Source organism: Tursiops truncatus, chromosome 2 (assembly GCF_011762595.2).
Source record: "Tursiops truncatus isolate mTurTru1 chromosome 2, mTurTru1.mat.Y, whole genome shotgun sequence".
NCBI classification, from domain to species: Eukaryota; Metazoa; Chordata; class Mammalia; order Artiodactyla; family Delphinidae; genus Tursiops; species Tursiops truncatus.
This window is the reverse complement of record NC_047035.1, coordinates 150,838,430-150,861,523: the sequence shown is the minus strand read 5'-3', so window position 1 is coordinate 150,861,523 and position 23,094 is coordinate 150,838,430. Positions and strand designations below refer to the sequence as shown.

Below are 23,094 nucleotides of genomic sequence, written 5' to 3'. Positions count from 1 at the left end.
TCAGGAGGATGGACTTACCTCCCAACTCCCTGCAAGCCGTCTGCTACCTAGCACTTTTGTCCGACTTGCTCTTTATTATGGGATGCTGGCCCGGCTCCTTAGAGAGGCCCGAGCACAGTCAGGGTGATGAGGCCTGGCAGATCCAGCGGAGAGCGGACTTCTCCCCTCAAAGCCGAATGTCCGACTGGCGTGAATCTAGAGGGACCAGGCGGAGGAAGGGCTCAGGACGGAGGTGGTAGAGGGTCCTGGGAAGCGGAGCGTGGCCCAAGGACCTGGGGTAGGGCCTCCATCTTCTCCCCTGTGGCTTTAGGGACAATCTGGAAACTCCCAATAGCTCCTTGGGGTCTCCCCGATTCCAACCCACTCTTCCCAGGGTGAGTGCAGGGCTATCCCTCATCTCAGGCTGTCTTTGGGGTGTTTGGTCTCAGCAGGTAAAGTTCCTACCTCTGACTTTCCATCCCTAAATCTCCCAGAAATGATGAGACACGCCTGGGTTTGTGGGGGGCATGCAGCTTGCATTGCTGTTCTGGGATCTTTACAGTTCAGTCTAAGAAGCAACAAGACTGACAAAGACAAACACGGGACGTGGTGATGAGACACCGACAGTGGAGTTCAGGCTCACCTGGGGACAGCGGTGGCCTCTGTACCGCGCACGTATTCTTGACCAGCTCCTCTACTGCTTCTTACTTTTCAAGGCCGGGAGGGGATGGCGACGCTTTGCTCTACTTTCCGACTTCCACTGACCACGGGAAAAGCAATACTTTCTTAGTCACACTCGTTGCCAGGAGAGGGTCTTCTCAGCTGGGGGGATGGGGGGGCTCCTTGTGTGGGAACCAGGGGTCCTGGCCCGTTCTCACCTCCCACCGAAGGCCGTTCCAGCCCCAGAGCCTGAGCCAGCTCTGAGAATGACGTTTGCTCAGTCTTGGTCTTGTGTGAATCATCAAGATTCCTCCAGGCCTGTCCCAGGCTGGGCTGCAGTTTCAGTTCAGGGAGGAGACCACTGATCTGGGATCGGAGCTGTGCATCGTTGAACTGAAGTCTGACAAATAACCAGGTACGTCATCTTCCAGGACACAGGCACGGCCTTGTGCCTCCTACTCAGGGATCACACGCTGCCGGGTGGTTCGCGTTTATGATTCGAGGCCTCACCTGCGGAATGAAGTCTGCCGAGTGCGGAGGCAGCCAAAGGCCTGGATTGTTCTGAGCGTTTCCTGGGTCTTCCTGGGTTGGCGGGTCCTCCTGGCAGGTCCTGCTGCTTTCTCCAGGCGTCTGGTCTTCAAGTCAGCCTCCAGGGTACACCCCGGGGCCCCACCTGCCTTTAATCCTTCCACCTGCACCCTCAGTCTCTGGGGGCCTCATCGTGCTTTCATGCCCAAGGCGACACAGGGACATAAAGTGGCCTGTGTTTAACTGCTGAGAGCCACTTTGGTTAATTCAGGATTAAACCATCACCCAAAACCAAAGCACATCGGTGCTAAATCTCACAATAAAAGTAGCCGAACAAGTCAAAGTCTGCTTTCCTGGGAAAAGGACGATGTTTTGTGACTCCTGAGGGCTCAGTAATCTTTCCCAAGTAGCTCGTCCTGCAGTCACTCACTGCCTGCCCTGTCCGTGGGCAGGGGAAGGGGTTCCGGGCTGGCCCCGGGGCAGAGTCCAGAGGAGAGCAGGCTGGAGGGGCCAGGGCTCACGTGTATGACCCGCGCGCCTTTCAAACTTGTATCTGATGTTTTGAAAAAAATTGACAAACCGAAACGATTACCGGGACTGATATTGTGGAGGCGCTAGAACTCCGTGCTACAAATCTTTTGATATCAAGACGCACTTGGTAAGTGGTTAAGGAGGCCCGTCTGTTCCTCTAAGTCCCCATCGCCAGGGGGTGGGTGGCTGGGTGGCGGTGGTGCTAATTACATTGAGGAGAACAAGCTGCTCTCCCCCGAGGGATCTGGGACTCACTAAGAGGCTGGAAAGGTGTTGGTTCCAAGTTCCAAGCCTTTGAAGTTTACGGCGGTGATGAAAACCTTTGTTTTTAATACAGGAAGATGCGTGTGCGTGCGCGCGCGTGCGCGAGGACATGCACGAGGCTCAAGCCTTCATGTGTGAATGCGTGTACCTAATGGTGAGCCCGTGAGGTGTGGAGGAAGCAGGAGGCTTGGGGCGTGAGCTGGGCACCTGGACAAGCCATCAGAAGGAGCAAAGTGGCTTGGAAAATCACAGTTCCAGCTCCCCTTGAGGTCATTCATCCAGTGGACTTGAACTTGGTCTCGGAGACCCTTGGACTCTGCAGAGGTCCTTCCAGAGACGCCAAGGAAGCAGGAGAAGGTGAAGCGGAGCAACTCGATTTCCTTCCTTTCCCCACCGCCAAGCAGGAAAGTCTGCTTTTAACTGCTTCATCTGTGTTGGGCAAATTGCAGCTCTCTGGTTCATGGTTCTCACCTGTAAACTGGGCGCAGCGTGGCCCAGGGCACGGTGTGTCAATGCGTGGAAGGTTCAGGAAGGTAGCTGGAACAGTAAGAGCCCAATGAATATTAACGATTATCTGTCATACGAGTAAGATTTCATTTGCAACGTGGCTCAATTGCTAATGAAATTCTGAAAGCTACCATCCAGTGCAACACCCTCATTTTCCAGACACTGTAACCCATCAAGTGTGAGCAGTTACCCAGGTCTGTACTACTGCTTAGCGAGGGACAAAAATGGGCCTCGCAGTAGGATCCCCTGGCTCCAAGGCAGGTCCTCTTGGTGCTGCCCAGGACGGCTGTAGAGGGAATCTCTCTCCAGCCCTGGTCTCCCTGGAGGAAGGGAGAGTGTCTGGTCACTGCAGGCTCTTGAGGTCCAGCTTGGCTCCGGCACATCTGTTGAATGGATGACAAAGGCTCTGACCAAGGTCACACGGCTGTGCTGGGATAGAATTCAGGTCTCCCGGGACGAGTGACCGACCGGAATTGGGTGAAGGTGGGGGTGGGGGGGGCTTGGTGCCACACGTGGCCTGTGTGATGGGGAGGATGGGGCGAGAGGGCTTATGATGCTGTGTCATCAACTGTGTGGTGGCAGCATCCCAGGGAGAACCAAGGTCCAGTCCTGGCTCTGAGAGCCACCAACAGAAAGCCCTCCATGTGCCCACCTGGGGACGTTGAGACAGGAGGGGTGAGCTCAGTGCAGGGTCTGTCTGGGGACCTGGCACCCCACCCTCCAATACCCCCTCCATCCTCCATTTCCTCACCCAGACCACAGGCTTCGTGCCTGATCTGAGTTCTTGGGAGAGAAGGGACTAAAAGCTGGAATCGCTATTTTCGCTAGTGGGGCACTAGCAGAACCAACATTTGTGCGGTCTCTGTAACCAACTGGATGCAGGAGAGACGGGCCTCCTGGCACCTGGGAAAGCTGGCTGCTCTGTGGTCAGCTCTGGAGAGCATCCCCGGGCCTGGGCAGCCCCTGACCCCTAGACCTGATGGCGTGAAGGCCAAGGCAACCTTTCGGAGGGAAGCCTCGGGAGAGAAGACCCTGGGCGGGCACTGTTTTCATTCCAGAAAGGACATGTACGATGCATGACATGTGAAGTGCTGGGGAAGGGGAGGGTGCTCTGGGTTGGGGGGGAGCTCTTCATGGTGGCCAGTAAGAGAAAGGGCCCCCCAGGCTGTGCCCCAATCCACCCAATACCTTACTAAAAATGAAACAGGGTATTCCAAAACTGTGGCTTCTAGATACAAATAAAGTCCACTTGGAGGAAGGAATTGCAAATGCATCTCAGGGGAAAGTGGTGTAGCTTGAGGAAACAAACAAAAAACTGTGAACCCAATATTTAGAACTGGTTTAGAGCACTTTTCACTGTAAATGATAACAGCTTGGAATATACTCCAAGAGAAATGGGCCAGTATAAATGACAGGCTCTACGAACAAGAAAAAGAGAATCACGTAACAGCAAACACCTGCCTTTTCTGATCCTGCGCGCTGTGGAATCAAGCAGGCGAGTCAAGCCAGGATCTGGGGGAGGGCGTGGAGAGCAGGACAAGGAGAACTCCGGCCAGGACAGAACAGAAGGATGTTAAAATTATAATAAAACGGAGGACCAAGGAAGGAGAAAAAGCTCCGCTCTCTTTTCAAGATGCCAGAAAGTGGTCAGGCATGCTTTTAAAAAGTGAAGAAAGCTATGAAAGGAGAGTTAAAGGCTAGAGCTCTTCAAAACACCTGCATTGTTTCCACCTGTTCAGCAAGCACAGCCATTACTAACACGGGTGAAGAAATTGGAATAAAATTAGGGGAAAAACCTCAAGTTCAAAGGAATCGGCGGAGCCAGAGACGAGGGTCTCAAGATAGGAGGTCAAGCTAGAATGAGAGGGCAGCTTGTCACACAATGTTCCGGAAGATAGGAGAACAGTGGTAGACTTAATGAGTACTGACGGCTGCAGGTGAGGCTGAAAGGATATTGCAAAATGACGGCGTTCTCGGTAAAATTGTTTCCAAGGGCTTCATAGAGAAGTCCTGAGAACCGCCTGTGTACCAAATCCATCGACCCAGTTAGCTAATTTAAACTGTAAAACTGACTCGAATCAGGTAACCAGCATCATCTGGGCTGTGCCGCCCAGCCAGGTACTTGGTGAGAGGCAGAGAGCGGGGATTGAAACACATCTCCTTCAGGCTCGTCTGTGGTCTTACCATCAATCCACAGCCCCCGCCCTTCTGCCAGAGCAAAGCCAGGCCCCTGAGCAGAGCTGTGCCCATGCTTTGCCACGGTTCATGCAGTCAGGTGTTGATGGAGTGGTCGAGCCTGGCTGCCAGCTCTCACCAGGGCTCCAAGGGCTGCGGGGGCAGGGCCTGGCTGTCCTCAGCGGCTGGCGTGTGAAGGTCGGTTATCAGAAGCTGAGCTGTGCCGTGATGCGTGATGCGGGACAGAAGGGGTTGGGCTCTGCAGTCAGGCAAACCCAGATGCAAATTCCCGGCTCTTCCATGAACCTGTTTTGTGACTTCTCTGAGCCTCAGTTGCTTCATCTGGAACATAGGAATAAACAGTGAGGACAAGATGAGATCACCCTTTAGAGCCCTTTGCATGGCACCTGGCACACAGGAGCTCAAGTGTGAATATGAACGTCACCCTCTCCCCCAGATAAATGGGGCAGAGGCATAGGCGTGGCTCTACCAGGTTAGGCAATGAGGTGTTGACAGGCGGGGATGGATGTCCAAGGAAAGGGTAAAGCTGGTGACAACTGACATAACTGAACACAGATGCAGAAGGTCCTCATCAACCCATCACCGAGGGTGGCAGAGTACCAGGGGCCGTGTTGTATCGTGTACAGAGCTCTTCCTCACTGTCGACCAGTTAAAGCTGATACGAGGCTCCAGAGCAATTTCCCTAAAGAAAGAAGCAGTATGAGAAACACATTCTGTTTCTAGGAAACTTGGTTGGCTGGACAGGATTGTGGCAGAGAGACCACAGCTGTGGTGGCATAGAAAGGACTCCTAGGGTCTTATGATGAGGGAGGATGGAAAGGAGACACACCAGCTGTGTAGATAAGACAAAAGCCTCAGGGCCACTTCTTAGAATGTAAAAGAGTTAAGAGTTACGAGAGGAGGTGGGTGTAGGAGTGAATCCCATCAGAGGAAAAAGAAGGCTGAGATTCGAGTTAGGGGTGAGAGGTAAAGGGCGTCTGGATTGGTGAGACCGTGAACCACGGCCGTTGGGAAAATTGCAGTGATGGATAATCACTGCAAATATGTAGATGGTTTTAATAATTAAACATCTGTCCAAGAAGAGACCTGGAAACGTATCTGTGGCTTATGTACAGGCTTTGGAAGCAAGATGCTCAAGGGACCCAGGGCGGTGCTCAGACGCGGGATAACAATAAGGGTGGGTGAGCTTGGGAACCATGAGATGGCTGGTGGGAAACAGGACCCGACATCTACCACAGGGGAGGCGAAGTTACCTGCCCCAGCCTTGCGGGGAGCCAGCCCCGTACCCACAGCTTCCTGGGTCCAAAGGCAGTGATGAACCACCTGCTCTGTGGCCTCGGTGGGAGCCCTGTGTTCAGGGTGCGGGCCCAGCAGGGCTCCTGGGAGGGCAGCCCGATCACCCGCCATCTCTACTGGCCTGAAGAAGGGCGCGGAGCCAGGGTTAGTCTCCCGGGACGACAGCGACTCCCACACGGTGTCCGCTCTCGCTTCCCGGGGTGGATCTCCCTGGGCAAGGGCAGGGCAGGGCCGTCCCCGGGGAGACTGGCACAGGGGGAGGGACGGGCAGGTCCCTGCAAGTCGGGGGAGGCAGAGGAGCCTCCAAGACCTGTCCTGCAGGTTCCTCGGTATTTCACCCACAAAACCCAAACAGCAGTGGACGCACTGGCGTGTATTCCCGGGTCAGAGCCCTGGGAAGCTGAAGCCACCTGCCCTCGCGCTGGCTCTGGAGGCCTGCACACCTCCCACCAACACACACTCATGCACACACGTCACTCTCACACAGACACACGGCTACTGCACGTGAAGCCTCTTCCGCCCCAAGGGCTCACCCAGCCGCCCTGGAGGGGGTCACCCATCCTGTCACAGCTGCAGGGGACTCAACATCCTCCAGGAAGGGGATGCCCCTCTTCCTGCAGGGTCCCCACGGCCCGAGCTCTTGATCTAAACTCTGCTACACAGAGCAGTGGGCAGAGATGAAACAGGTAAGACCGTGGGTCCAGGGAGTTTCCTAAACGGGTTTCTGCGCTTGAGGCTGACTTAGTAAGCCCACGAGCCAGGCCAAGTTCACAGCTTCAGCCACCCGATTCTACATCCTCCCACCCCCTGGCATCTTCAGGGGCTGCCTACTCCAGCCCAGTGCTTTCCAGTCTTCCCGCAGCTCCCAGGCAGGACCCCTCTGAGATCGTAAATGAAGGGTCCCCTCCTTCCTGGTGTCTCTGTAGAGAACCCTGGTCTTAAAGAGAACGGAATCAGAGAAACTAGGGAGCTAAAGAAGGAGTATTCTGCAGGGACAGGAAGCCTTCTCCTCAGCTCTGAAATCACACTTTGAACATTCAGTTAATAAACAAGTCTCAGCACCACCTGTGCACCAGGCTCTGCGTGCAACTGGCTCCCCGCTTTCCCGAAGCAAAAAGGCAGGCAGCCGCATCCCCGCCTAAGGATCTGCCAGCCACACTGGGCTGGAGGGCGATGATGCCCGCAGTGCCATTCTGGGAGAATCCCACTCAATTCTACCACCATCTGCCCTCCACCAGCCCCGCCCCATGGGATGAGAGCTGGCCAGCAGCCCCGAGAGAGCACAGGAACGCTGGACACAGCCCTTCCACTCCTCCAGTGTCTGCCATGTCCACTGAGGGAGGCTCCTCTCCCCTTCCCACCCGTCTCTAAAATTGGGAAAGCCCTCTTGAGCCCCCCTCCCCAGCTTGGCCAGGGTCCCTGTGAGAGTCACATGGGCAAAAGCCTCTGGGGTGCCGTGGTTGGCCATCGGGAGTAGGTGAGGCCCGGGGTGCCTGCCACCTCTCCTGGGCAGACCGGCCGCTCCAGTTCCTGCATTTCTCGGCTGTCCCTCCCTAGGAGGAGGATTTCACCCTAGGACGTGGGGTAGGGAGGGAGTCTTCTTGCTCCCTTTGCTCGGATTTTCAGAAAAGGAGAGGTTCCCATCCTGTGGCAAGGCTGCCGCTGGAGCTCTGTCCTCACGCCGACAGAGCCTCGGTCCCGCCGCTTGTCCCAGCTCTGACGTGAGCCCCTTGGGCGGGTTGGCAGCAAGCTCTGTAGAAGGTGCGAGAGACATGGCTGAGCAGCTGTCCAAAGAGCAGGCAGCCGAGTTCATGGAGACCTTCCACAGATTCGACAAGGACAAAGACAGTGCCATCAGCACCCAGGAGCTGGGCGCCGTGATGCAGGAGCGGGGCCTGAACCCGTCAGAGGCCACGCTGAAGGGGTTCATCGCCAGGGACGATGCGGACGGGGATGGTGTCATCAGCTCCCAGGAGTTCCTGGCAGTGATAGCCAAGGGGGTTCAGGCCCGGGTCAGAGCGGATGACCTGAGGACAGCCTTCCACGCCTTCGACCTGGATGGCGACGGCCACATCAGCATGGATGAGCTCAAGCAGGCCATGGCCCAGCTGGAGGTGTCCCAGGAGGAGTTGGACATCATGATCCGGGAAGCTGACGTGGACCGGGACGGGCAGGTGAGCTACGAGGAGTTCGTGCGCGTCCTCATGCTGAAGTGAAGCCTCCCGACCGCCGCCCCCTCCTGCCTGACGCCGGGCCTGCTGCGGGGTCCGGCCCGGCTTCTGAGCTGGGGACGCCAAGGGACAGTCTAGGTGGTGGGTGGGAGGGGCCTCCCCGTGGGGACCCCTGGCCTCTCCTGGGCCCGGGGTCTGCTCTCTGTCCGGCGAGACCTCGTGTGCTCGTACGACGGGGGTGCTCCATACCTCGCAGGGCTGTTGTGAGGACCCCAAAGTGACGTGGTGATCGGAATAAAAGGGACCTGAGCTTCGAGGTGGTGATGCTGCGCTTGAATGGGGGTTGTCCAAGGGCCCCAGACGATGGGGTTCTGTTGAGCCTCTCCCTCTTTCACTTGGCCCTAGTGGGGGACACGGCCAGTAGACCCCCTTCTGATGCCCGTGGACGAGGAGGCTGGTGAGCACCACGGGGTGGGAGGGGGATGGAGGGGGATGGAGGGGGATGGAGGGGGATGGAGGGGGATGGAGGGGGATGGAGGGGGATGGAGGGTCTGCCTAAGCTTCCGGTCAGGACCTGAGGCCGGAGCCTGGACCAAGGGCTGGGACATACCTGCACCACAAACGAAGTTTATCATCCTTTGCACGTAGCCAACTGTTCTTCAGACTCGAGCTAAAAGAAAAAGATGCATGTGTGCATGCGTGCATATGTGAGCGCGTGCACGCACGCGTGTGCTTGTCCTGCCTTTGAGACATGGGATCTTCTACAGTGAAGGTGGTGGCCCCGGAGGACCGGCCCTGCCCCACCTGAAGGAGGGCAGGACAGGTGGGAATGGGAAGGACGAGAGGTGCTGTGATGGGTAAGGGGCAGAGGGCTGCACTTGGGGGGGCGTTTCCCAGTCAGATCTGAGGAGGACACGGCTCAGGGAGGAAGGGGCCCCCCCAGACCCCTTGGCTGCAGCCTCTCAGGGCCTTTCTGTGGTGGGGGGCTCTGAAGTGGCTCCCAGGCTGGGGAGCGCCCATGGAGGGGTGGGGGGAGTCCAGAACATGGAGATGGGAGACGAGGGTCTGCCTGCAGCACTGCCCCCCGCGTCAAGCTGAGGTACCATTTGAACTTGGGCTTCTGTGCTGTTGCTGTGTTTTTAAAAAACTCTCTTAGCCGGGGAATTCCCTGGCAGGCCGGTGGTTAGGACTCTGTGCTTTCATTGCCCAGGGCGTGGGTTTGATACTTGGTCGGGGAACTAAGATCCTTCAAGCCGTGCAGCACGGCTAAAAGAAAAAAACAAAACAAAACAAAACAGAACACAAACCAAAAAAAAAACAGCAACGAAAATCATCCTAGCCAGAGCCAAGGCAAAGGTTCTCAGCGCAGGGTGGGGAGAGGCAGAGCCCGCTTACCTGAGGAGTTATTGCAAAATACCTGCCCGGCACTTTACCATCCCCCTCATTCCGGCACGTGGGCGGGTGAGTGACAGCTCTGTCCCAGTGCAGTGGGAGCGGTATCACGCTACCCAGGTGCAGCTATGGTATCGATGAAGTTTTTCCATTTGGGGACATTTTCAGTGGGTCACTCAGCCTCCCGTGACCTCACAGAGGGCTGCCCCATCCATCCTAGCCCTGACTCAGGGTCTGGCCGAAGTCCTTTCCTCGGGCCTGGGTTGGAGGGTGGGGAGACAGAGAAGAAAGGCAGGAGGCTCCTGTCCCTGAGGGTTCTGGGGGGGAGGGGCTGGAGCATCTGGAGGAGATAAGACGGGAGACAAGAAGTGGGGCACAATCAGAGGAGGGGACGGTGGCAGCAGCAGGCACCCATCCTGGATGGGGGTGGTTCCCCCGGGTGCTTCCCCCCCCCCAAGAAAGTCCCCATCCTCTTAGGGACGCAGGTCATAGAAGTTAGTTTCTAAATGAGAGGTTCCTAAATGCCAGGCCGGTCCAGGAGGAAGTGTTCCAGGCTCTGTGTGGAAACAAGAAAAATAAAGACGTTTTGACGAACCTAATGTATTCAGTTTCTTAAATTCTGAGAATATGCTCTTTCTATAGTTTGTGTTAAATGTCCTTTCTTTCATGAAGTGACTATGATGGTAAGTGAGTTTTGTGAGTTTTTTTTTCTTTCACGTACTTCCTCTGAAGTGTGGGGAATTCCACAAGTGCCCAACATTAATTTTGACATCTTACTGTCCCGTGAGGCCCAAAGCTCTGAGGACAGTGGCTCAAGTCTGTGGGGTATAAAACTGGTTTTCTTTCCTTAAAAACACTACTCAGTAAACTCCAAGTTCAGGACTGGTGCTTCCTCTGGAGGGGGAGGAGGAGGGATCCGGGAGGCTCTTGATCAATGCCTCCAGGTTTTGCTTCCTAGGCTGCCTGGTTCTAGGATGCTAATACAGGGATGTTACTTTATTCTCCATATTCTTGTGTGTGTAAAATACGTTCTACTGAGAACAATGCAATGGACGGTTAGAACTTACAGAGGGAAGGAGAGAGGTAAAGCCACCAGCAGTCCAGGGAGGTGGGGGTCAGGCTGGGGTGAGAGGTGGGACCCCTGAGGCTCATCCCTGCAGAGCTGTTGCCGAAAAGTGTTCGATGGGGCCACAGGGCAGGAAGAAAGCAGCAGAAATATCTCTTCACCTATTGCCTGGGGAACAGAACGGGAATCTGGGGGTCTGGGAGAGGAAGTGACTTACTTCAGGCCTCGGATGAGAGAAGGACCTGGATGGGCCGCAGCTGCTTTCCAGGGGGCGTCCCGGTGGGCCCACCCTTGGAGGAAGGAGCCCTGGGGAGGGATCTGGTGGGGACCAGGGCTTCACCATCTTCTTAAATCTGCCGGCCTGTGTTTTAGTGACTTTCTCTTTACACCGGACACTGCAGGGGACAGAAAAAGAGCTTCACGTTGGCTCCAGGTGGCCTGGATGACCTTGGTGGTGGTGAGGGGGTGGCCCAGGTTACCTAGCCCCTAGTCCTGAAGCTTCCCTGCCCCATCTAGACCCCAAGAGGATAAGGAGAGCGAGCTAGAACCCTCCCAGGAGCCAAGGCGGCTCGAAGTCACATCAGGAAACCGGGGGCTCCGAAAGCCACCTCTGAAAATCCATTTGCTGAGACTAGCTCTGCAAATGGTCCGCTTGCTGGTATTTCCCAATTTCCCAGAAAATTATTTCTAAAGACACTTCACAGGATTACAGGGATTCACATTGGATAAGATGTTCTTAGCCGTTGTTGAATATTTCTCTGAAGTTTTGTTTAGTTTGATATTTCAGTTTTTAGTGTGACTGTGGCTTGGAAATTGTTTGAGTTGCTGTCAGTTCACCTAAACATCGAACGATAACCTGACAGAGATGAACAGTCGCATTTCATCGCCAGGGTGGACGCAGAGCGGAGCTGACCTGTTCGCTGCTGTCCTGCAAACAGGAGCCGACACTCACCCCGAGCGCCTGGAATGTGAATCACACACAAAACTGACATTTGGCTAAGCAGAACTGAACTGATGCATTTACGGGAACTGGTTGGGGTGAAACCACTTTGGTGAAAACAAAACTAATCTCAACTAAAGCAAAAATTCCTCCAAATCCTTCCAGGCATTAATTTTAATGAATTATGCTACCTCTGGTCAAAACAGATGTTTCAAATTCCATATACTAAATAATACATTTTCTTCACTGAATTGTCCCTGTATCTTTTAAATCTTAATTTATATCTATTCCTGACAGGCCTGCTAAGGTCCATATCAAATGCCTCCTCCTCCAGGAAGCCCTCCCGAACAGGACCTAGCATGTTGTGGATCCTTAACATATACCCTTGGAGTGAATGACTAAACACCTCCCTCTTAGTATGAGTCTCTCAAAGTGCATCTCGTATTGTAATTCCTTGCGAACAAGGCCAAGTCTCCTTCCTCAGGACCCCACATAACAAAATAAAACTCATCAACGTTTACCCTAGATTGTAAACTCACTGAGCTCAGGGCGTGTGGATTTCTGGATTGGGGTTGGTTTAGTACAAACCCTCCCACCATCTGCACTAGATGCCCGGAGACCTGGCTGGCTCCCTCCCACACGAGGCATGACCTCTGCAGGGAGGAGGTGGCTCCCGTGCTGCCGATGGGGTGAAAAGGAATCTCTACAACTTCACACTCGACGGGAAGATGCGTGACTGGAGAGAGAGGGCACCTTATGCCCCGGCTTCTAAGAACCATGAAGACAGTCCGCATATGATCATAACATCCCAGCTGTTCTGTATTCGGGTTCTCCAGAGAAACAGAGCCACAGAACCGGTAGGGTCTGTAGAGACACGAGGTTTGTTATAGGAATCAGCTCATGCATTACGGAGGAGGCAGAGAAGCCCCAGGACCTGCCTGCTGTGGGTGGAGACCCAGGAGACCTGCGGACGTAGTTCAGTCCAAACCAAAGCCTGAGCCTCGGGAGCTGACAGGGTAAGTCCCGATCTTAGTCTGAAGGCTCAAACCAGACCCATGTCCGAGGGCAGGAGAAGGTGGATGTCTCAGCTCAAACCAGAGAGTGAACTTGCCCTTCCTCTCCCTTTTTGTTCTGTTTGGGACCCTCAGTGGATTGGGTGATGCCTACCCACAATGGGGAGAGAAATCTGCTGAACCCGGTCACATGCTCATGGCTGCTGGACACACCCTCACACACGCACCCATTAACACTGTTTCCCCAGCTCCATTTAGCCCAGCCAAGATGCCACATTAAAGTTAACCATCACAAAGTTCTTTCCCTCTCGGTGTAGGAGGGAAATAGATTCCAGGGCAGGTAACTGGTAGGACAGACAACGATTTAGATGTCAGGCCACTTGTACCAGTTGATAAGATTTCAGATCAATGCTTCTCTCTTCACAGTACCCCACTCCCCCCCAAAAAAGGAGTTGTTAAGAGTATGTTCTCAATAGATACAGGCTATGCCCTAGATTCTCAGAACAATCTAGATAAATTATCCAGCCCCATTTTCTGTCAACCTGTTCAGGTTCTGAGTTTGAGGGTCATGAATATGGCTGCCCTACCCCTCCCCTTCACCCAGGACTCTGCTGGGTGGTCACGCTCCAGAGGGAGCAGCCCACTCCTGGGAAACCAGGGCCCTCCTCCCCCCCCTCCCCCGGCATTACCCAGCACAGGTGACCTCACCTGCCCCTCGTGTGCTCTGCTCCGTTATTACCACAACTTGGGAAAGGGCCCGAGTGCCTCTGCAAGCTCGGTCTTGCTCACCTGCCGCTGTTGGCTATCTTGGGCGCTTGGGTCTCTTTCCCACTCAGATGACCCCGCCCTAGGGCACTGGCACGAGCTTCCTGCATCACCTCTGCCCTTCCAGCCCGAGCCTTCTCTATAAGCTGTGATTCTCACTCCTGGTTGCCAACTAAAGCACCTGCAGAGCTTTTGAGAAAGGCCACGTGTGGGCCTCCCCCTCCATGATGTTATGACCCTCTCCTTGGTCCAGGGATCCCGGGCTAAGCCACCTGCTTCATGCTCCCAGGTGCTTGTATGGCCAAGGTTGAGAAGCCAAGAAGAGTATGAAACCCTTACCTGCCCCGAAGCCATGGTTCTGCCCAGTGCCCCAGGCCTGAGCCTCCTCTGGCCCACTAGGAAGGGGGCGCAGTGCTGGGGGGTGGAGCAGGGTGGCGAGCACAGGCTCTGCAGCCCACACTGGGAGGCTGCTGTCACCCAAGTCCAGTCTGAGTCACTTTGGGAACAGACAGTGCTCTGCTGGGTGACCCACGGCCCCCCACCTGCTCTGCCCCCTGAGAGCCAACATGGAGCCCCCACCTTTCTGACCTTTAGCCCAGAAGGAAGTCAGTTCTCGGGGAGGGGATGCCAGTGCTCTCAAGGAGTACTAGTTTTCCTGCATCCAGACCCGTGTGGTCACGACAGCGAGGTGGTGATGGCGGTGACATTCACTCACTCATTCATTCCTCCCACAGTGTTTCCTTGAGCCCCACGCCTCCCCGTGGGCCTGTGAGGATGGGGGGAAGGTCACAGCAGGCTCAGGGGGAGATGGGAGCCGCCCGAGTGTGCAAACAGGAGCCGACACTCACCCCGAGAGCCGGGCTCCTGCTGGAGCTCAGGGACTCCTTTGTCCTTGCATCTTCCCCTCCTTCTCTCTTTTCTTCCTTCACCATTATTTCCTGACACAGTGTTAGGCGCTGGTGATGCAAGAAAGCCTCCACTTTGAAAGCTCCCTGTATCGGGGACTAACGTGAGCACAGATGATCGCTGCTGGGGAGGGGGTGCCCACTGGAGAGCTGGTACCCCCTGGGATGGGGACTCACCCTGCCGGGGGCAGAGGCAGCTGGATATGACGTTTCAGCCGGGTCTCTCAGTGTCCAGGGCTTCTAAGACCATGTGGGTAGTGGGCATTTCAGGCCCAGGGAGAGTTCGGGGTTCACTGGAGCCAGGACTGCAGAGCCTGCCTTTTAAGCACCCTCTGTGCCCATCTTTAGGCTCGTGGTTCGTCCTGGTCAGAAGCAGCCTCATACCTTTGGGGAAGGCACCAAACACCCGGACCCCGTGCTTGTCCAGAGAAGTGTGGGCTGCCTAAACTGCTACATAATCCTCTCTCCTCGAAGCCACTGAAATTCTGGAATCTCTGTCTTTAAGGACGAGCCTCCTTCCCAGGGCGATGACCTTGGGTGGGCCTGCACTGGCTGAGCTGCCCCTGGGCTGGCCCTGCTTCAGAGGCACCTAAGGTCTGGAGAGAGAAAGGAGCTGGTGGGGCCTTTGGGAAGGGGGTGTGCAGGAGGGGGGCTCTGCTACCTTAGGGACTTTGCCTGAGCTGCTATCCTTGTCACTGGATCTCAGCCCAGAGCGCCTGCCTCACTCTTGACGGTCGTGCTTCCACTCCAGGGAGCATGGCTCCGCTCCGTCCCTTGCTTGTTCCTCTGCGTCCACCATTCCTCCCCCCGCCCCCGCCAGAACATGAGTGTCAGGACCGCTGGACTCCATGCGTCCTGCGCGTTGCTGTTATCCCAGCGGCGGGGCTGATTTCATAGGATGGATGAACAGCATAGACATGACCATTGCTTTCATTTCCAGGCGCCTCACCTTCTCGGTGAAGGGTAGAGATGGACTGGAACCTGCCCAGAGAAGGGTGACCAGGAAGACACTGCAGGGGGGGCGTTCAGCCCCGAGCAGGAAGACCCGAACAGTGGCTGCTGCACAGCTGAAGAGCCGCCCCTGGAAAGGGGTTCGGACCTGCTCCAAGCGGCCCCAGGGCCGGCATGTGTGCTGGGGGCAGGGGGTGAGGTGGGGTGGGGAGCCCTACGGCAGCTCAGCAGGATGACGCTCCCGGACCGCAGGGCCACCCGAGGGGTCTGGGGCTGCCTCGGGAGACGGGGGACAGAGGAGTTCCCTAAGATGCTCGGGAGACATTTGGGAAGGACCGTGGAGGAGTCTCACCCATCCCGCGGGTCTTGGGCTGGATGGACGTTGATGTTCCTCCCGTTTCTGAAGTTCAATGGTTCTGTAGTTTGGGAATCGTTTAGAAGGTGGGTCTAAAGATCCTTGTTTTATTGGAAATACTGAGTGTTACAGGCTGCATTTTGTGTCCCCCCAAATTTATGTGTTGAACTCTAACGATGTGTGAAGTTTTCTCTGGGAAACAGACCCTGGACAGAGTGGGGAAGGCCAGGGATGGAAGGGTTGCTTCTACAAGCCAGGTGTGCCGAGGATGCAGACAGCCACCAGCACCCCAAGAGGCGAGGAGGAGACTCTCCCCGGAGCCTCCCGTTGGGAACCAGCCCCGCCTGCCCACAGACACCTGGCCTCCAGATCTGTGAGGACAGAGCCACCAGGTTTGCGGTCACTCATTCCAGCAGCCACAAGAGACAAGTATAAGTGGGTAAAAAGTGTCCAGTACTTGCTCACAAATGCATGTCGAGGAAGGAGTTCCCTGGCTCTCCAGGGCATCGCCCAGCAGAGCCAGCGAGTTTCTCCTGATGCTCAGGGACGTCTGAGCAGCTCCGCCCATCTTTGATCACATCTGGAAAACAAATGATGCAGCAACTGTGGTTTGTTGGGTGAAAACACAGTTTGGGGAATAGCAGGGGTCCGGGGTGGGAGAAAAGTTGGGAGGCGTCAGATGCGAGATTCTTGAAGACCCTCCACTGCAAGGCCAGAGCAGGCGGGGGGACAGAGGTCTCCTAGGCTGTGGGGCAGCCACACGCCAGGCCCTGGAAGTGAGAGCCAGGGGTTTGAGAAGGGCTGGGGGGGCACCCACCCCCCAACTCCCGAGGCCGAGCCCCCCAGCCCCCAACTCCCGAGGCCGAGCCCCGTTAACCCCGGGCAGAGGGGTTGGGTGGCGGGTGGTCTTTGACGTGAGGATGCAACCCTGTAACTGAGGCCCAGCTGTTCCCTGGGGCTATGGCCCAGGCAAGGACGGGTGTCATGGTCCCTGAGGGGAGAGAAGGCAGGACAGGGCGCCCCATCACCAGGAGAGGAGGCCCAGGGAAGTCTGTGGGCATGGCGGGGTGGGCTGGGGGCACCAGGGCAGAGGCCAACCCAGGCTCTCCCCCTACAGCTGCTCAGAACACACAAGTGGCCTCGGGGTTCGGGAAGGAAGGGCGATACATTTGGTGAGGACTTACTCATGCCCACTGTGGGTGCGGGAGCGAAGCTGACCTTGTTAGATCTCTGGCAGAGCTCTTGGCCCTGGTTTGCTCGTTTGCAAAACGGAGGTAGCAACAGCTCTTCCTCTGCGGGCTTTATCAAGTGGTAGTTGGACTCCAAACCAGCTCGGATCTGGTAAAACACGGTGCAGAGGCAACCGCATGGGGCTTCGGTGGTGTGTGTGTGTCTTGTCGCAGGCTCCCGGGTCCCTGCAAGCGTGTGCAGAGCCCATGGGCTTCCGGACCCGAGAAGATGGGCTGGTTTCACTCCAACATCTTGGGGTGGAGCCTGAACAGTCCTCGCGACTCCACTTCCTCCTCTGGGTTTTCCATGAGGCAGAGGGGATTTCCTGGCAGGAACCACCACGGTATCTGTCAGGGCCAGTGGGCAGAGATATTGGAAACACAGCCTGTTATCGCTCCCCAGACAATGCTGGTGTCTTGCTCCGTGGTTGGTGCTAGCAAAAAAAGAACAAAAACAAAAACGCTGTTTTGGCATACGCACTTTTAGACCAGAGGATTGTGTTTGCATGTATGTTATGATTATTACGGGGTGGGGGCGGAAGAGAGGGGAGAAAGAAACAGAAAAGTAACTTGTAGACTTTTTTTCTTTTAATTTTTTGGCCATGCTTCGTGGCACGTGGAATCTTAGTTCCCTGACCAGGGATCAAACCCATGGCCCCTGCAGTGGAAGCGTGGAGTCTTAACCACGGGACTACCAGGGAAGTCCTAAACTGGTAGATCTGAAAGGGAGTCCGTTGTTGACTAAAGTTTGGGGCCTGATGGTACCTGAGATGATTTTAGGACTTAACCTGGCAAAGGTAACAAAGGAGAGAGGTGACCTCCCTTTCAAGGCAAGAGTGTCTCGGGCAGGACTTACCGTGTTGCTTTCAGGATGGTGATTGTTATTGTTTCCTTCTGGTTATAGCGAGGGAAGCTGGTTTTCCACTTATAATCACCATCTTTTAAATACACTTACTAAACGCAGAATGTGTCGATTAAAGAATAGCGGGTAGAGAATGGTTAAAAAATGCAGAATTGTGACTGTGGCTCTAAATGACTGGGCCTGGATGTGCTCCAAACCTTCCATTATACTGAGGATGGGCTGAGGCCACGGAAGGGGTGGGCTTGAGCGAGTCCCAAGAGGAAAAGATGAGTGCCTTGGAGAATGAGAAAGACAGAGGATAAGTGACAGTGAGGGATGCAGGAGAGAACTTCACCTACATAGACTCTTCCAGGGGGAGCCGGGGGCAGGGCAGGCGCAGGTGGGGGCAGAAGAGCCCTGGGCCTCGAGCTCCTGCAGGTGCAGCCAGCCTGCCTACCTTGGCTCTCCCCCTAGGGAGGGGGCACAGCACAGGCACTTCCTGACCCTTTCTCAAGACCAGAGGGAGCTCAGAACTCAAGCCAGGGGCCAAAATCTGGCTGCAGCCACGGGGGGACCTTTTTAAAGATTCAGCTTTCAAAACTTCTGATTCATTTCCAAAGGTTTGCAAAAACTCCCCGAGGTCTCAGAACTTGTTTTTGCTCATCAAGAAGAGCACCAGGGACCACTTCCTGCGTCGTGACCTGTAGGTTTCCATCCAACCCAAAGGGAGGCGGAGAAGCAGGGGGTGGGAGGGGGATGGTCACTGTTTGGTCTGAAGTGAGGAGAGAAGAGAGAGGGCTTGTTCTTTGGGTCCAGGGGAGGTGGAGAATGAAGGGCCAGTTAAGTAACTCCAGGAGGGAGTTCGGAAGGCATCCAGAAAATATTCTCAATACAAATGAATAGGTGACAGTCGGCAGGTCATCTGGTAAACCTGCCCAAGCTCTGAAGCCAGGGGCTTAGCCAAGTCACTGCTGGAACCTTCTAGTGTACACAGAAGTCTGGATGGAAGGGTAGTGAGGAGGTGCAGAGAGAAGAGAGCCTTTCTGAGACTGCCCTGCAGGCTCTCCTCTGCATCTCATTCTCCTGCTGGGCCTCCCAGCACATTGGGGACATGGCTGCAGAGGCTGGGAGACAGCCCTGCTTCTGAGGAAAGGGTCTCTCCGGAGACTGAAGAAAGGACGTCTCCAGGGACTGGGTGGCGAGAGTCCTGCCCGGGCCTGGGGGTGGGTGGGAAGCTGTGTAGCTGAATTTAAGGGGTCCCCTGGGGAACACCAGGTAGAACCTGGAGGAGATTGCAGACACCGCCCAGGCTGGATGTTGGGTTACCGCCGCAATTAGTGCAAGAGCCACCAGAAGCATGAAGGACAGGCCTTTGGGGGAGTGACTACCGTCCTGGCCAGTAGGCGGGGGCAGGTGATGCGTGGGTGAGGGAGGCGATCAGCCTTGAAGCCAGTCCGTGGGGCAGTGCAGCCCGGAGCAGCTCGGCTGGAGTCAGAGGAACGGGGCGCAGCTCTCAACCCAGCAGACAAGTCAGTCCTCCGCTGTAAAGTCAAAAGATTGAGTAAGACCGGGGCTTTCAAGGTCAGCTTGTTTGCCTTGTCCAGTGGGATGCAGGATTCAGGGACAGAGGGCAGCAGGCCTTAGACCACAGCTGCGTCTGGTTGATGTTTATGACCTACTCCCCTGTTTGGGGCCCCGGGAGACGAGCCTTGGTTTCTCTTCCTGAGGTTTGCACTAACCTGCTCTCTCTGGTTTGGTCCAAATCCCAGGGCCTATGAGCCCCCTCGGACCGGGCTCTCCCCAGGTCTCCCCACGACAGCTCCAACCCAGCTCACCTATCAGGGTCTGTACTTACCTATCACTACGATAAGAAGTTCCGTAAAAACTGTTACTAAACCTGGCTCAGTTTGCGTAGCAGCCAGACACCGAGGCACTGAGGTTTGCAGCCGAGAAAGAGCAGAAGCAGCCGGACGAGTAGACTGGAGAACAAACCGCAAATCTACGTCCCCGAAGGCGAGGGCCTGGGGTATTTATGGGGTAAGGAAGCAGCGTAGTCTGAGGCGTGGGGCGTGGCAGAAAGGTGATTGGAAATAAGAAAAAGGTGAGTTTCATTGTTGTTCTGAGCAGGTGTTAAGCTGCAGGCTTTTCCACGGGAGCTTGTTCAGAAGACGGAGGAGTTAGCAGTTCTGAAGGTGGCGTTTTGGGATCCTGATGACAAAAGGTCACTAAGCAGATACTTGTGCATGCCCAGTTGGAGGATCAGTGGTCCTAAGAAGCCTTAAGTGGCTGGGGCTTGAACTAGACACAGCTGACTCCAAGTTCCTGGAAAACAGCTAGGGCAAACATCTTATTGTTTGGGCTCCGTGACATGTGGAGGACGTTCAAGTCTTTCGTGGCAGCAATGAAAGCGAGCTTCATAGGTGAGGGCAGGTACAGGTGCAATGGACTTAACTGGACGTCACCCTCGGCTTCAAAACCTTCATCAACACACACAATCTCACAATTTCTCCAGGAGCAAATCAAAGAGTGGTTCTGGCCCAGCATCTTTGATGAGGTTGCATCATCCAAAGGCTCGGCTTGGGGCGCGAGGTCTGCCCCCCACCCCGTGTCTCCCTCACGCGGTGGGCAAGCTGGTGTTGGCTGTGGGCACGTCAGTTCCTCCGCCCGGGGGCCTCTCCACAGGCCAGCATGAGTGTCCTCACAGCATAGTGTCTGGCTTCCTCCAGGACCGAGTAAGGCGGAAGTGGCTTCAAAGTCACATGCTGTCATGTCCATCTTATTCTGTTGGTCATGCAGACCAGCCCGGATGCATTGCGGGAAGGGGCTGGAGAAGGTCTGAATTCCAGGATGGGGGCTCATCGGAGGCCTGGCTGCCACAGGGCCCTCGCAGGGCTGGAAGTCTTCAACCAGATCGTTTCCTGTAACACTGACTCTTGCTGAGGCAGAGCTGAGATAATTTAGCCTTCCTGGTTCATTTAGCAAACACGTCCGAGCACTTTCTCTACGTCAGGAGAACTGGTGGGTAGGACACAAAGACCAGTAATCTTACAGACGAGTAGAGAAGGTGATGCTCACACTGGAAAGTGTTAAATGTCACAGGGGTAGCCACAGACCCCCAGTGCGGTGGGGACGCAGCGGGGGGATGGGTCTACAGGGGTGTCAGAGGCCTGCAACAGGGGAGGCCTAGCTGGGTCTGAAGGATCAAAACCGAGGGTGATCATTAACTAACTCCATCGCACCTGCCTTTACTAATCAAGGTTGTTTTAATTGTTGCTACAAAAAACTTGCTTGTTCTCCAGGCCGCATGGAGCCTAAACAATAAGATGTTTGCTCCATTTTTTTCCAGAAAGTTGGAGTCAGCTGCGTCTAGTTCAGCTGAGCGAGAGTCAGCTGTGTCCAGTTTGAACCGAGCTGGTTAAGACTGGGTGGGACCACTGACCCTTCAACTGGGCAGGCGTGCATGTCCACGTGGTGGGTGACCTTTTGAACGTGCAGAGGCCTGTAGCTTAGTTACGCCTGGGCAGAACGACCATCACCACACCTTTTCCCAATCAGCTCTCCCCACGCTCCCCATGCCTCAGATCACCCTGCTTCTTTAGTCCTCATCCCTTAAGTGCCCTGGCCGCTTGCCTTCGGGGAGCCGGATTGGAGATTTGTTTTCCTATCGCCTCGCCTGGCTGCCTTGCGAATAATCCCTTTCTTTGCTGCAAACCTTGGCGTCTCAGCATTTTGGGTTGCTGTACACGGGGCAAAACAAGCCTGATTCAGGATGAGTAGGAGGTCACTAGACAGAGGGAAGGAGAAAGAGGGGGAGGGAGGGGGGAACAGCTTCCCAGGTTGGGGAGCCAGCCTGGCTGCTGCAGGGGAGGGAGGCTCAAGGTGCCGGCATTTGCCGGGTTAGGGTGTCACTTTTCACTGCTCTGATTTCGGCACCTTATTTCGCATCCCTTGGACCCATGCTGTTCAGCAGGCACATGCCAACAGCTGCACTTGTTTGTTACTGCAACAAAGAAACTCACTGCACAGTTCTCAGAGATCCAGCCCCAGAGGACCTAGCCTGTAAGTTAGAGCAGCAGAGAATGACTGCAGAAATAGTTTCCTCTTGTGGAAAAGATTCACGCCCCTGCCGTGCAGGCAAACATCATTTTGTGCTGCAGGGACTCTGCCCAGTTGCTCTCAGATGGGAGGTGCGGGAGTGTGTATTTACTTGCCTGTGTGTCATTTTCCTTTGTTTTGGGCAAGTGCGCTGCCCGCTGGGATCAGGCGCGCGTAGGTCTGAGGGAACACACCTGACTCAGGCCTGCCGGTCCCCGGGCCGCGTGAAGGCGGTGCTGGGTTTCCAGCTACCTCTGCTGCCCTGTAAGAAGCATGTACCTTTGACGCTACGGAAACATCACCTGCTATTTGTCTATCCCTGTGGTTTGTGACGTTTGTCCCGTGTGGGTTTCACTGCTGGCTGTCTTGGGCCACATGTTCCTTTGGGGCAGAGACTCTGTGCGAAGGTGCCCCCCGCCCCCGTCCCTTGCCTGGAGGGCACTGAGTACAGGCCCTGGAAACGGGAGAAGAGCAGGAAGAAAGTGGGGGCGAGGGCTCCACCCTACACCTCATTCGCCTGTATCTGCAGCGTCGACCTCAGGGAACTGCCTGCCCTTCCCCCTCCCTCTCTTCCCCCGTCATCACAGCTTCCACGTGTTTTCTCTGACAATTGGGTGAAGAGCCAAGCCCTGAGCATCACACCTGGAGATGGCCCGAGATGAACATCCAGGTGGGCCCGCGGGGGTGCCTGGTAGGGAGAAGGCGGACCAGCTTGAACTCGATGCTCCACGGTTGGCGAAGGTGCGCGATGTCAGCTAACAGCCTTTTCCCAGTCCTGGGGCAGTTTCTAGGAGCGGAAGGGGGCCTGGTGCCAGCCTCTCAAGTCACGTTCAACGGGCAGCTATAGCCCGAGCCGCTGGAGGGGAGAGAATTACTTCAACCAGAGGGCTGCAGCCTGCTCCTTCCTCATCCCGTCCCCCAGCGCTGCCGGGGAGGGGGCGATTGGCAGCCCTGGGCCTCTGCCCACGGGGCACGGAAGAGAGGCCCCGCTCGGACTCCAGGCGGAGACACAGAAGAGGCAAGGGCTTCTGCCCGGGGCTGGTCCACCCCTGCTCAGCTGGGACAGAGGCAGCTCCAGCCCAGACTCAACAGGGGTGGACAAACGGCAGTTCGGAGCCCCGCTCACCCAGACTGCGGGCACCCCGGGCACATGCCTGCCTTAGATCCTGACCCTTCAGGAGCTGGAGGTGCGGCTGCCCTGGGTGGGCGGGGCCTGCGATTAGAGCCTGAGACCTGGCCTCTGGGTGCACAATGTCCCCGAGCAGCCGTGGGCTGAGAGCGAGGGCTCCTGGCCCGGTCGTTCAGGCAGACGGGTCTGAATCACTGTGCTAGGTGCTCGCCGGCAATGCGTGTAGAACGTGTGCTCCGTCACCCCAGTTTTGATCTCTGTAGACAGTCTTTGAAGGATGT

The 23,094-nt window shown here is 55.8% G+C and overlaps 2 protein-coding genes across 3 annotated transcripts; one reads left to right on the top strand and one right to left on the bottom strand.

The window, feature by feature from the left end:
- Positions 1-6,699: 6,699 nt before the first annotated feature.
- LOC117311155 (uncharacterized) lies at positions 6,700-8,448 on the top strand. 2 transcript variants are annotated; one of them, XM_033852315.2, is made up of 2 exons: positions 6,700-8,135; positions 8,389-8,448. In XM_033852315.2, the coding sequence occupies exons 1-2, from the start codon at positions 7,734-7,736 to the stop codon at positions 8,419-8,421; spliced, it is 435 nt and encodes a 144-aa protein (XP_033708206.1). In that variant the 5' UTR covers positions 6,700-7,733; the 3' UTR covers positions 8,422-8,448. The 2 variants fall into 2 exon arrangements, with proteins under 2 accessions (XP_033708206.1, XP_033708205.1); XM_033852314.2 differs by having other exon boundaries at positions 6,718-8,448.
- An 863-nt stretch (positions 8,449-9,311) lies between these two features.
- On the bottom strand, positions 9,312-22,594 carry LOC117311156 (uncharacterized). The gene is made up of 13 exons (XM_073799911.1): positions 22,560-22,594; positions 22,327-22,471; positions 18,978-19,099; positions 16,704-17,182; positions 15,985-16,099; positions 15,517-15,580; positions 15,163-15,294; positions 14,391-14,809; positions 14,157-14,300; positions 11,311-12,394; positions 10,808-10,985; positions 10,592-10,686; positions 9,312-10,080 (listed from the first exon to the last, which is right to left on the bottom strand). Exons 1-8 carry the CDS (start codon positions 22,592-22,594, stop codon positions 14,714-14,716), a joined length of 1,188 nt encoding a protein of 395 aa, XP_073656012.1. The 3' UTR covers positions 9,312-10,080; positions 10,592-10,686; positions 10,808-10,985; positions 11,311-12,394; positions 14,157-14,300; positions 14,391-14,713.
- Positions 22,595-23,094: the final 500 nt, after the last annotated feature.